Raw genomic sequence first — 14,734 nt, 5'->3', positions numbered from 1 at the left:
ATGATACAGTTTCACCACATTTACATGAAGATGGATATCATGGCAGAGACAAATTAACTGAATATGTCTGTGGGTTTTCAAACATGTATTTTTGAATATGGGAGTCTGTGTGATATTGATATAAAGTTTAGCCCCAAGTTTGTGTTTTATGTACACAGTACTGTCTTAAGCTGGATAGTAAACATGCTTACACAATTTTTGCTTTCTATTAGATTTATTTAAGGCAAACTACATTTTGGTGATTGCTGTATAAGTTTTTTCTTTGTATTCCTGCAGCCTTGGTTTTACCCTTCTTGGGCAAAACATAGTAGTGCCACTTATATATTGCAGCCCATTAGGTAAACTATAGGGGCCTCAAATGGCAAATAGTTATTCATTTTTCCAGCTAGAGCTTGAAATCTATAAAAACATTAAGTACTGATACATTATTACATCTGACTCTTAACCATTCCATCAGATACTCTGCCTTTGTACATGTTTAACAGCTATATGGAAGACACTTAATGTAAAATTGTACCAAATGCCTGAGGGAAAACCACAGTCCTGTGTTCTCAGAAGAAAGTACATTTGCTGAAACACTTTTCATTTACTGTGACACTTGCATATAAAATCCTAATAAAATTTAGTAGTGAAGATAAAAGAGAGCTAAGAAAGAAGTAAAATGTATTCTAATTTGTTGGCACATTAGTATATATATATACAGATAGATATTTGTACCTAACTTTAGGCAAAATTATCTGTGCCTATTTTCTGTTTTTCTGTGGTTCTCTGAGGCAAGTGGCAGGCTGTGAATTATTCTCTCCTTGCTTTCTTAGTTCCAGACTAAATGTTCACTAAGAGTGAACTGGTTTCCCAAGTATTGACCACACTTCTTGAGCGTGTTTTCTGTGAGGAAATTACCAGGAGATCCCAGGTCTAGCATCAGTGAGCTGAACTGCTGCTAGAGAGCACCGAAACAGAGCAAAGGCCAAGTCTCTCTATTGCACTGTATCATTTAAACTAATTCTGGTCTACAACCCTTACTATGCAAGAAGATGTTCTATTTTACTGGGGGAAAAACACTGATATAATGAACAATTATGGTATCAATGCTGCAAATTTTAGTCGGTTACTCTTTTTACCTACTGGGAGGCTAGAAATTTCCTTGTAAGGAATGACGCTTTAGTAAGTGCACTGAAAGAGGTTTCACCTCAGAAGTGTGGTCCCTACCCTTTGAGAAGACTCCACGGTATGGCTCAGCTGTTTCATTGGAGCTGACCACTGCTGAGGTATATACTATTATACACCATTTCACTTACATTCTATATGCCAGATATACACATTAATAAGGCAGTAGTCTAGTAGTGTCTACATGGAAGAAGTAGGTGAAAGAATGATCTCTAAAATAGCTATGGTATTAGTGCTGGAGAGGTCAAATATAGAAGCATCAGTGTAGAAAATATTTCAAGATCCATAGGACTGACTTAGATTCGTATATCATACACTGGATGATTGCAAATCTGTGACTTTACTATTTCAGGTAGTCTGTGTCTGAGGGAGGAAGTACACAGGCATCTTGTTTTATTTCTCACCCATTCTGACAAATGGGAGGTAGCGTTACTTCTGATTTTATTTTTTTTTTCATTTCATATATTTCTACATTTTACTGGAATCTTTTCTTTATAGTCTTACAGGAATATCACAAAATAAATTAATTTTTTTTCAGTTTAATGAATCTTATGTTGAAGTGATACAGTATTTTAGGAATTTAAATATATAATAGATGACACAGGAGATTAGATAAAGACTGCTGAGCCTTTCGTTTTTAGGATATAAGTTTATAGCCAACTCAAGTCAATACAGATTGAAAATTCTCATCTTCCAACTGCTTGTTGATGGTTTCAGGTGAGAAACAGAAGTATACAGGAAAAGATTACTACTGTTGGTTTTGGCCATAACTACTGTCCTACCAAACTTTTTTCTTTTTTTTTCTATATAGCCATCATTAAGACAGAAGCTCATCATTAAGACAAGAAGATAAAATAGAAGGAATCCATAAGTCAATTCTTGATATACTTCTGTGAATGGTTACAGGTCTGTGTGAGTATAAATCAAGCCATACTAAATTATTATCTATTTTAAAACCATTTTTATAAGACACCAAGTGCCTCATAAACAATGCTTTACCATGGGGGGGGGGGGGGAGAAAAAAGGCTATTATCAAAGTCTTAAATCTGTGTAATCCCAGGTAAAAATACCCAGATAATTCCAGGTAATGAACTATGCCCATTACTACTGTGAGCACATAAAAAAAAAATGCAAAAAACCTTGACAAAGCACTTGTCTTCTTGTCTCCAAACTTGAGTGAATGAGTGAGACGTAAAGACTCATAAAGAAGTACCCTCTGAACAAGCAGCTGATTATGTTAGAAAAAGTTACTTGACCAAGAGCTCAGATGCAGAAGTCTTGAGACAAATAAGTCTGTCTGCATGGAAGAAAGTGGCAGTGAAGAAACGATCATACACTCAAAAGTGATTTCCCTGTGTCCTGGTTTCAGCTGGGATAGAGTTAATTTTCTTCCTAGTAGCTGGTACAGTGCTATATTTTGGGTTCAGTATGAGAAGGATGTTGATAACACACTGATGCTTTCAGTTGTTGCTAAGTAGTGTTTAGACTAAGTCAAGGATTTTTCAGCTTCTGATGCCCAGCCAGCGAGAAAGCTGGAGGGACACAAGAAGTTGGCACAGGACACAGCCAGGGCACCTGACCCAAACTGGCCAAAGGGATATTCCGTACCATGTGACATCATGCCCAGTATATAAACTGGGGGGAGTTGGCCTGGGAGGGATTGCTGCTTGGGAACTAACTGAGCATTGATCGGTGAGTGGTGAGCAATTGCATCATGCATCGCTTGTTTTGTATATTCCAATTCTATTTTTTTTATTGTCATTTTATTATTGCTATTATTATCATTATTAGTTTCTTCCTTTCTGTTCCATTAAACTGTTCTTATCTCAATCCATGAGTTTTAGCTTTTTCCTTCCGATTCTCTCCTCCATACCACTGGTGGGGGGGAAATGAGTGAGCAAGTGGCTGTGTGGTGCTTTGTGGCTGGCTGGGGTTAAACCACGAGACCTTGGTAGAAGGTGGTATAAGCAGGGTGACTAGGAAATAAATTGATTAAATGGATGTCTTTTGTAGCTATTGCTGGTTGTGATGGTGAGCTACTGCTTACTGGCAGAAATTAGGATACTAACCCCACTTTTGATTAAACCCCAGGCATGAATATCCTTTTCTTGCAACTGCTATCCAGGCTGGCAGAAGAAGATAAAGTTTACAGCTCCCTGTGAAAGATTCACTGAAACTGCACTAAAAGTTGAATGGGTAATGCTGAATGAAACATATTTTTTATTACCTTTTATGATCACTGATGCTATTATGTTAATGACCTCATTAATTCTTACAGTTTTAACTAGCACAATATTTGAATTTCTTTTCAATATTATTTGCAATAGAAATATCCAAAAGAGATAGGGGTATGAATTTAAAAGATTACTGGGTTTCTTTCTGTAAGATTTAAAGAATTCAGTTTTCCTTTGATTTTGAAGATAGCTATTTGGAGATAGCAGTATCTATAACATGCTTCTTTATGTCAGCCACATTCATACTTTGAAGTTTTTTTTTTTTAAATTTAAATGTACATGTATACACATTATGTATGCATATGTGTACATACACATACATGTATATATACAACTATATTTGTCAGATGTTGACTTTGCTTTGTATTTGTTGTATTAAGTTTCCGGATACATGACAGATCCTAGTACAGGTCCGTTTGATCTTGTGGAGGTGGGAAAGAAGAGGTGCAGGGTTTAAGTTGTTCCTCTTGACAAGAAAATTATAATTTATGTGCTTAGGAAATCAGAAGGCAGTCCTTCACTTCACACCATCTATTCAAGACACAGAGAAGCTGACTGATAGGAAAGAGGCTTGGCGGTGTAAAGAGGTAGGCATCACACATGGTGTGAGGGTGGTGATCACATCAGCCCTACATCAGCTTCATACCATTCCTGTTCTGAACCTATTACTTATAAGAAGGAAACTATCCCTATCTTTGGGGGCGAAATTGTGAGTGCCTGTGATATGAATGTGAATGTCTTCCAGTTACAGTACAATATGATTTATATTACACAGGCTATAATAAAGACATATTGTTTAATTATTAAGCAGAATCAGAGTAGACTGAAGGATGCTGCTGAGTACTTTTCAGTTCAGCCAAGCTTGTATTTATGTCCTTCAAAGAGTCAACCTATGTCAGAGGACTTTAAAGGTTACGTGCACACTACTTTTCTTTCAGATTGGTAGAAGCCTGAAGAGCTGACAGGTTGTAACAATAATCATACACTGAACAATTTTCTGGAGACTAGGGTTTTATACTGATTGAAAAAGTAGTGAAATCTGTCAGCCCCAAATCTCCTTTTCAGTATCAGCTGGCTATAGTACTCTACCTATTTCGAATGGTAATGTTATATTTTTAAACAAGTACCAATTTCAAGGCTGAATCACTGACAGGAAAGACAACTCTCTATAGTCAATCCAAGCATGTATCCAGATTCTGTAAAAGGGCTTGGATACATGTAGGTACCTAAATATTTAAAGGCAATTATGTTAAGTAGACGTATGCACAACCTTCAGTTTAAGCAGATACCTTTGCAAATTTCCAAGCTTGTAAAATAGTTTGCTTCCTTCTCACTGAAAGGCAGTCTATAAAATATGTTATTAAGTTTTTATATCAACATAGCTTTCTCAAAAAAAATCAGGAAATGAAGAGTTTGGTTCACAGCATGGCATACCTTCAGGTGACATCTCTGGAACAGTGGCCACATAAGGTCCATCCAGGAACTGTGGTTCATGATCGTTGACATCTCGAACCTTGATAATAAATTCTGATTCAGGTTCAACAGGAAGCTGAGTGCTCCTGTTAATTGCTTGTGCTCTTAGAGTGTAGAAGGCTTTCTTTTCTCGATCCAGCTTCTGTGTCACGTAAATTTTGCCGCTATTTTCTTCAATGATAAAAATGCTTCCAGCTCCCTCCCCAGTCAAAATGTATTTTAGGTTGCCATCCTGCTTGTCTAAATCTGATTTCAGCTGCAAGCACAAAACAGAGAAATAAGCCACATTTTGGGAGGAATAAAATTTTGGAATATTCTTTTTAGGCTTTGTTTGTTTTCATTCTATAGTGAACCCTGTCACTAGTGAGCCTTCTTGGTTACTAGTATTTAAAAGACGGTACTGTTACATTTTCAGCCAGTCATGACTCAATTTTAACGTGCTGATGTAACAGACATATAAATGCAAGGTAAACCTGAAAAAAGATGCTTCAGCCACTTTGAAGTGAAGGGAATGTACCTACTTTAGTTCATTGCTTTATCCGCTCCCATAAACTTCTGCTGAAAATGATGCAAAGGTCATTAAACATTATCTAAATTTTTTATTATTATGAACAACAAGTGTACTTTGTAAGTTTTATATATTTTTTTGTACTCAGCAATACTAAGTGTAAGTATGAGAGACAGTGGTGTTCTATTTCTGTTGAAATATTAAAGAGATGAAAAGCTATTCCGTGGTATAAGCCTGTATTATTTATTCTGAAATAAATTGATAGACATTTTCCATTTCCTTCCAGGTTGATCTGCATCCTCTGTTGTCTTGCTAAGATGAACTTTATGATGATGGTTCCTCTGATGAAGCTAAGCCCTGGAGACCATTGCGGTCCAGCTGCATTTGTTCATGACAACAAATAGTTCTGTTAATGTTAACAATATGAAACAGTACTTTTTTAATAGCAATAACTTAACTTCCTAACATGTCAAACACCCATGGTTAAATTTTACGGGAACAACAATTTCTATCATATCATTAATTCTCCAATTTTTTCTTTACTTATTGTGATCTGTAAAACTTGATTTCTTTGTCATGAACCCCAGGGCATGGGAAAGGTGATGAATTTCTAGATCTTTAACCTAAGATGGAGTTCAGGTGTGATCACAGAGTGCATCAAACCCTTAGAGACTGGAAGCATGCCTCAGACTGGCTGTTTAGACATAACCTGTGTTGAACCACTTCACTCAGAATCATTTATCCCTAGAAGATGTTCATGACCTTGACCATGTTAAATGAGAGGTCTCCTGCAGATGACATTTGCTGAGAAAGCATACTGAAGGTTCTCAATTTACCTGTTGTATTATGTTAGACACAAAAGAATAAATGGTCTTTCCATTGTAAATGAGAACTGGGAACAAGAATTTATGTACTTGCCTTCATACACCTGCCACTGCAGTGCTGATGGACACATTTATTTTTCTTAAACATGATAATGGAAAAGGATTCATGAGTCTATGTTAAATGAAATTTGAAGATCGAGCTCTGAATCTGACTGTGAAAAGACATTGATATGGAATAGTGACTTCAAAACAGACTGTCTACCTTTGTTTTTTTGTTGCTGCAATTTCCTTCAGGGCCTTATTTACTAAAATTTTGTGTGTTGATCATAGACTATCACTTTATTTACTGAAAGCACAGCATATTCTACTCAATAAAAAGACAGAAGTAAATATGTCTGATTAGACAATGATTAGACCGCAATAAATTAAACATAATCTTCAATAAAAATTCACTATAGTTTACCTTTGAGAAATAGAAAAGCAAGATTATGAAATTTTTCTAAAGCTGTATAAAAATTCATGACATTTATGAAGTTTCTTTACAGGAAACTGTTTTTCAACTATGGGAAATCAATAATAATTTAAAAATGAGTATGTCTACACTTGTTCTTTCAGAAGTGAGACATCATACTTCCATAGTAGTTACTTCGAAGAGGTTGTGAAAAAGTAATTAATGAATTTTGAGCACTTCACCCTTTGGGCCCAATTAAATTTTAGTGCTAGTTAATTAGCAGTTAAACTTATTTCCATTCATTCATCTAGAAAGTGCCTTAAAGAAAAGAAAAACTAGATCTCAAGATTATAATTACTTCTAGCATACAAAAATAAAAAATAATAATAAATAATAATAATAATAATAAGCAGAGAGAGAAAAAAGGGGCAGATAAAGCCTCATTAAGACAATTATCTTAAAACACATTTTTAAAGGAGGGTGAAAAATAATTGCTCGTTGTCCTAAACCTATGTTAATCTAATGAACCATGCAGATTCCTGTAGTTTCTCAGTAGTGAAAGGATTTAGTATTAATCTGCTTCATTAAAAATTAATGAGGGGTAAATCAGCTGCTACTTAGTGTAATAGAAAATCATGCTAAATACTGTTTGTAAACTACACTGCACTCAGTATGGCTGCTTTGATGCAGTGCCAATAATAGCTCAAGCAAATTGCCAGATGTTGATAAATGGGTCCTCAACTTTCATTCAGAAGACAGAAAGGAACTCTTCAGCTTCATACATTCATCTGCTGTGTATGGAGTTAGTTTTAGTAACAGAGTGAATGTGGAATTTCCTTGATAGTAGACCTAGGTGAAGGAAGGTCCTTGGTACTGCCACGACCTCCAGCACTTGGAGTTCTCTGACCCTGAGTCAGGTCACAGGAAAGGAGTGATGTTGTGCTGCCTAATTACAGCTCCCTGAGCTCCTCTTTCTACCCTTCTTGATATTTCCAGGTCACTGGAGATGCTTGTCTTCCAAGTCAAGGTAGTAAGCTGCTAATCGGGACATTAAATCTAACCTTGTACTGTCCTTGAATCATTACTTATCATACCTGTCCAACATACACAGGCACCATAGAGGTCTGTTCCTCTGTTGCAAAAAGTGGCTCCCATACCCAGCCACGTTTCACTCTTCGAACTGCTGTGAAAGACTGATCTGTATTTTGAGCGCTGTGGGTCTGCGTGCTTGGAGAGCAAGGCCAAACTTGAACCAGCATCAGTATGAGAGAGAGCAATGCAGAGCAATTCATGCTGGACCCTTCTTTCAATCAATTTTCATCTGCGGAAGAGGAGAAAAAAAAAAACCACAGCTTTGACATAGCATCACTTTTGTCTTTCCACTTTTACATATTGATTCTGTGCTAATATAAGAGCTGATTTGCACTGTTAAAACCTCCTCCTCTCCCTAAAAGGAAAGAGCTGAAACAAAGTCTCTTTCTGATTAAAATAGAGATTCTCTTGGAGACTCTGGCATGAAAGTCAAATATTCAACTTCCCTTTATGAATATCCTACACAGGGACTTTCTATGCAAAAAAGGAAAATCATCCTTCAATTAATTCATCTTCCAAATTAAGCTGGGTAATTGTATTGTGTAGCCTAGGAATAATTTGATTGGAATAATTGTATGTTTCTGCTTAGACAGGGCTCATTTTGAGCTGCAGTCACAGAACTGCCTGAAGGGTGAACATCTAGCCTTAGTGGCCCTGATGACTGACAGCTGAAACAGAGCTGTGCAGATTTTTTTTTAACCTCTTCTTTCCCTCTTTCTCAACTCAGCAAAATGCCTGCAAAAATGCCAAAGGTGGTAGGTTACCATGAAGAAGCAGCAAAAATGTGTAACTCTCTCATTCCTGGTCAATAGAAATTGTCTTAACTGATTTTACTACCTCTGACATTCTTGTCTTCAATTAAACAGACAATGGGCAAATGCATCTTGAAAGCTGTAGGTTTCTGCAGCTAGTTTCATTGGCACAAAGTATTCTTTCAGAAAATGAAGGCTTTGCACAAACTATATGCTATTATTGACTTTTCAGTGATTTTTGGTACAATAAATGAAACATTGAATTTTAAATGAAGTGCAATGCTTGTTAAGAATGGCCATCTTCTATGAGGAAGAAAGGAAAATTTTGAAAATCCTTACCACACGCATTTCAAGTCTTAAAACCTTACTTGGCAATGGCATTAACCATTCTTTTAAATTCTCTAGCCTTGAAAAATAACATTTCCTATGCAGGAGCAGTCTGGTTTATGAATTTATCACATGACAGTCAGTTTGTACAAAACAGTGGGAAAAAATATGTGGCTGCAATTACTTTAGGTCTGAAAAATCCATGATCCTTTTATCTGTCCAAGATAAAATATGAATTTATGTACTTTAATATCATATTTAAATTATAATGTTATAAATACCCATCCTTAGGCAAAGGGAAATGCCATAATTGCTTAAAATGACAGACAGGTCATATAGACAACTATTTCTCTCCTTCCAGAAATTTAAACATGATGTTGAACATTTTTCTGTTAAAATGTAGTCTGAGTATGTATATTTACTGAGAAAAAGATAAAGCAGTTCTAATACTAAGGGATATAGAACTGTAGGTGTTAAAGTGCACATTCTAATTTCTTAACATTTTCTGGTTTTCAGCTGTAAAGCTGTAATAGTGCAAGACGAGACTTGAATGGAAGGAATGTGACTTGGGTATTCTCTCATTTCATTTTTCCTTGGAAAATTGCTTCTTTTCCTAAAGCTGCAAGAATAATATTTGTGACATGGAAGACAAGGCCAACAAAGCTCAACTTGGCTCTCAAATAAAGCTTGAGTGAGGTTTAAAAGGCCTAAAGGCCTTCAAGAGTCTCTCTGTACAACAGGTGTATTTAACACTAAGCAGTAATTTGCACAGAAACTGATCTTGAAAATGAACATTCACTTTATTGCAGTACATACCAAGGGACAGACAACTCAAACAATGAAAGCTGATATAGTCAAAGAGACCTTTCTGAGGAATCATAAAGAAATTTATTTCAATCACTATTTAAATGAGGAGACAGGTGTTCAGTCTGGGCCATAGCGAATGCTTCTGGCTAACCATTAGCTGGTGCTTTGGCCATTTGTTCTGACACTGCCCACCTTGTTCAACCAAGTATTTCAGGCTTGTGGGGCAGTATTTCATGCAGGGTGAGTGCCAAACAGACGCTCATTATCAAACTCATCTGACAGACACCATGTGTACACATCAACATAGTGAGGGTATGGAATATGGCTACACTGGTCTACTGTTGGCCACCTTTTAGCGATGCACTCAGTAGTTAGCCATCAGCAATGAACAGCTTAAAGGGCATAATTAATATTTTGGTTTGCTTCAGTGTCTCCTCTTTGCTAATTTATGTTAATAGCCTATGCTACACGGATTCAAGCGTCATGTCTCGGAAAAATTAAGGGGGAATAAACATTTTTAGATTTTGACACACTGCACGCTGTTAGGGGTATAAAAAGACTTTAACTTGAAAACACAGATAGTAGGCAAATTACTGTAAAAAAACCACGTAAAGCTATGTAATGGAATTGAGTGTTATATGTATTTCTGCTTTTCTCTTCTCTGTCACTTCAGACATACTCAATTTGCCTTTACTTTCAGGATCTTTCAAAGCATATTTGCTTCCAATGTCCTCCTACTCATTTGGCATTGAGACACTGCCTCCAGCCTCTGGCAAGCACATGTTGCCATTCTTTATAAATCTAATTGTTCCCTTGTGAAACAATCACCTTCTTTCTGTTCCACAGACTGTAACTTACGCTCAGAAGTAGCTCTTGTAAAATATCCAGAAACTAACTTCTTATTCCGTCTTTTATTTCTAGCCTTTCCATAAAAAAATCTAAATTTTAGTGTTACCTACTTAAAGGAAAAAAAGTGTTCACAGTGTTTAAAGTGGTTCTGTGCTAAGACTGCTGCCTATCACAGTGACCAGTATTGTCTTGTTATTCCCTTGTACTCCTCTGACTTTTCCTATCCATCGCTTGCTTCTTGTTTTACACTTAATTTGTAAGGTCTTTGCAAATGAAATGACCTTGTACTCTGTGTTATAATTCTAATATGCAGCAGAAGGGAGGATTAGTAAAAGCACAGAGCTTTTAGGTGCTATAGTAATATGCACAAATAGATAAATTTTTAAGAGAATAATCTCTCATTGAAAAAAAAGACAAATCTATTTTCAGAAATGAGCAAATGAGCTATCACTAATAATTTCCCAAGGGACTGAGAAAAATGGGTACCATTGTTCTGCTCCTGTCCTATTCTTCAGGAAGTACATCTCCACTCTCTCTCACTTGCATTGGATTGCAATAGTGAAGACTGATACTTAGAACAGAGTAATGAGAATATCAATTGCAGTTGTAATAAGCAGCTACAGCTTTTAAAGCAGTATCTTCCTTTTATACCCAATGAAAATCACAAGTTTCCTGTAGACTAGGAACAGATTTACCTTCTTGACACAAAGTTGCAGAGTTGTTTGTTAGGTTTGTTCTAGAACCATCACCAAGTGATATCCTGTCACCATTTGAAACTGAGTATTAGTTTTAGGTGTGCTGGTGATTTATTTTGAATTATGACCGTGTCATTACATTACAAAATAATACCTGTTACTGCCTAGCATTGCAAGATTAACAGTAGGAAGAATAAGAGGTTTTAAAAATACAGCCTCTGGGATACAGTGAAGTTATGTATTTGTTGGTGGAAAAAATAAAAGACCAAGGGTGGACAAAACAACAACCTTCTAAAGCATTAACTCTCCCCCCCCCCCCCCCCCCAAATAGATTACAGTGAAGGTGAGGATAAATTCTGTTCCAGTTCTGTTAGCTGAAGAATAAGGAAAAAACCAGCTTAATTTTTGTAACAAACCCCCCATAATTTGATATAAGTAAAGCCTTCTAATTAGGAGGTAACAAATCATTGGAGCACAGTAACAAGGGCTGTGGTAGATACTCCTTAACTAGAGACTATTAGGACCATCTCGTATATGTACTTGATCCTACTTTACAGTAAGATTTTGAAACAGTGACTCCTGAGAAAAACAAATCTCTCTGTCCTTGAAAGTACCGAGCACAACCAAAAATGCCAGACTGAAAGACATTCTTTTTGTGGAATTTGGTGTTGTCTTTGCTTGTTTTAATAACATCAAGCAAACAACAACAGCAACAAAGTGGAAAAAATCATGCAAGCTAATCTAATTCATTAATATGCAGCTTCTGAAACATATTTCTTATCTCAAGCAGAGGCCTAACATGACGTATTTTCACAGTTGCAAGTTCTATTCTGTGTATCAGTATTATTATGATTATAGTGACATTTGTCTCTCTTCTATGTTGCTATCTTTAATTTTCACTTAATAGGATAAAGAAGGAAGGGTATTTGTAACTAACACCTTCGGATTACTGTGTTAGAAAAAGCTTGAATGGATAGAAACCTTCATAATTTCAACTATACATTTGTTCATTTGTACTATGTCTACTGGCTATTTGTCCTAGTTGCATTTTATATGGCTGATTACTGATAATCCTAGCATATTATAGTGCTGCTGCTCTATTTTCCTTCCAGAAAAGCCTGTATATGAACTCATTTTCATTGACCAGTTCAGGTTTCACACAATATGGTAGACATCTAGGATATATTACTTCTAGAATTCCCAAAGAATTAGTCATATTTATGATCTGTTAGAAACCACAGAAGTGCCTGAGAATGGTCATGTAGGAATTAGGGCTTCTCCCCCCCGCCAAAAGTTGGGGGAACAATAGCCCAACTGAAGTGTATCTACACCAATGCACGCAGCATGGGCAACAAACAGGAGGAGCTGGAGGCCATTGTGCAGCAGGAAAACTATGACATAGTTGCCATCACAGAAACACAGTGGGATGACTCGCACAACTGGAGTGCTGCAATGGATGGCTATAAACACTTCAGAAGAGATAGGCAAGGAAGGAAAGGTGGTGGGGTAGCCCTGTATGTTAGGGAGAGTTTTGACTGTGTAATGATGGTCATGATGGTGATGATAGAGTTGAGTGTTTATGGGTAAGAATCAGAGGGAAGGCCAACAGGGCAGATATCATGGTCAGAGTCTGTTATAGACCACCCAACCAGGATGAAGACGCAGATGAAATATTCTATAAGCAGCTGGGAGAAGTCTCATAATCACTAGCCCTTGTTCTTGTGGGGGACTTCAACTTACCAAATGTCTTCTGGAAATACAATACAGCAGAGAGGAAACATTCTAAGAGGTTCCTGGAGTGTCTGGAAGATAACTTACTGACACAGCTGGTGAGTGAGCCAGCTAGGGAAAGGGGCCCCGCTGGACCTGTTATTTGTGAACAGAGAAGGACTTGAGGGTGATGTGATTTTTGGCAGCCACCTTGGGCACAGCAATCACAAACTGATAGAGTTTTTGCTTCTTGGAGAAGTAAGGAGGGTGCTCAGCAGAACTGCTGTCTTGGACTTCTGGAGGGCAGACTTTGGCCTGTTTAGGAGCCTGGTTGACAGAGTCCCTTGGGAAGCAGTCCTGAAGGGCAAAGGAGTCCAGGAAGGCTGGACATTCTCCAAGAAGGAAATCTTAAAGGTGCAGGAGGAAGCCATCTCCATGTGCAAGCCAGTGGGGAAGAAGATCGGCCTGGCTGAACAGAGAGCTTTGGCTGGAACTCAGGAAAAAAAGGAATTTATGATCTTTGGAAGAAGGGGCGGGCAATTCAGGAGGACTACAAGGATGTTGTGAGGTTATGCAGGGAGAACATTAGAAGGGCCAAATCCCAAATAGAACTTAATCTGGCTACTGCCGTAAAAGACAATAAAAAATGTTTCTATAAATATATCAGCAATAAAAAGAGGGCTAAGGAGAATCTCCATCCTTTATTGAAAGTGGGGGGAAACATAGTGACAAAGACTGAGGAAAAAGCTGAGGTACTTAATGCCTTCTTTGCCTCCATCTTTAATAGTAAGACCAGTTGTTTTCAGGGTACCCAGCCCGCGTGAGCTGGAAAACAGGGACAAGGAGCAGAATGAAGCCCCATAATCCAAGGGGAATTGGTTAGCAACCTTCTACACCACTTAGGCACACAAACAAGACTATAGGGCCAGATGGGATCTAGCCAAGGGTACTGAGTCAGCTGGCAGAAGTACTCACCAAGCCACTTTCCATAATTTCTCAGCAGTCCTGGCTAGCTAGGGAGGTCCCAGTTGACGGGAAGTTAGCAAATGTGAAAACCAACTACAAGAAGGGCCAGAAGGAGCATCCGGGGAACTACAGGCCTCTCAGTCTGGCTTCAATGCTGGGGAAGATTATGGAGCAGATGATCTTGAGTGCCATCACACAGCACATGCAGGTGATCAGGTCCAGTCAGCATGGGTTTATGAAAGGCAGGTCCTGCTTGACCAACCTGATCTCCTTCCATGACAAGGTGACCTGCTTAGTGGATGAGGAAAGGCTGTGGATGTTATCTACTGACTTTAGTAAAGATTCTGACACCATTTCCCGCAACATTTTCCTGGAGAAACTGGCTGCTCATGGTTTGGACAAGTATGCTCTTCGCTAGGTAAAAAATTGGCTGGATGGCTGAGCCCAAAAAGTGGTGGTGAATGGAATTAAATCCAGCTGGCAGCTGGTCACAAGTGTTATCCCCAGGGCTCAGTATTGAGGCCAGTTCTGTTTAGTAGCTTTATCAATCATCTGGACGAGTGCACCCTCAGTAAGTTTGTTGACAACACCAAATTGGGTGGGAGTGTTGATCTGCTTGAGGGTAGGAAGGCTCTACAGAGGGATCTGGATAGGCTGAATTGATGGGCTGAGGCCAATTGTGTGACGTTCAACAAGGCCAAGTGCTGGGTTCTGCACTTGGATCACAACAACCCCACGCAGCGCTACAGGCTTGGGGAAGAGTGGCTGGAAAGCTGCCTGGCAGAAAAGGACCTGGGGCTATTGGTCAACAGCCACCTGAATATGAGCCGGCAGTCTGCCCAGGTGGCCAAGACGGCCAATAGTAACCTGGCTTGTATC

General features: G+C 38.0%; 1 protein-coding gene across 5 annotated transcripts in view; it reads right to left on the bottom strand.

Annotated features, from left to right (window-relative positions):
* The window catches only part of CDH19 (cadherin 19), a 120,965-nt gene that overhangs the window by 33,066 nt on the left and 73,165 nt on the right, over positions 1-14,734 (bottom strand). For all 5 annotated transcript variants that reach the window (XM_069778899.1, XM_069778903.1, XM_069778902.1 and 2 more), the window contains 2 exons: positions 7,752-7,978; positions 4,836-5,130 (listed from right to left, as the gene is read on the bottom strand). In XM_069778899.1, the coding sequence (XP_069635000.1) occupies positions 4,836-5,130; positions 7,752-7,949 (493 nt within the window). In that variant the 5' untranslated portion in view covers positions 7,950-7,978. The remainder of the gene's footprint in view (positions 1-4,835; positions 5,131-7,751; positions 7,979-14,734) is intronic.

The sequence above is a fragment of the Haliaeetus albicilla genome, chromosome 3 (genome assembly GCF_947461875.1).
Source record: "Haliaeetus albicilla chromosome 3, bHalAlb1.1, whole genome shotgun sequence".
In the NCBI taxonomy this organism is placed as follows: domain Eukaryota; kingdom Metazoa; phylum Chordata; class Aves; order Accipitriformes; family Accipitridae; genus Haliaeetus; species Haliaeetus albicilla.
This window is presented reverse-complemented; position numbering and strand designations above follow the sequence as displayed.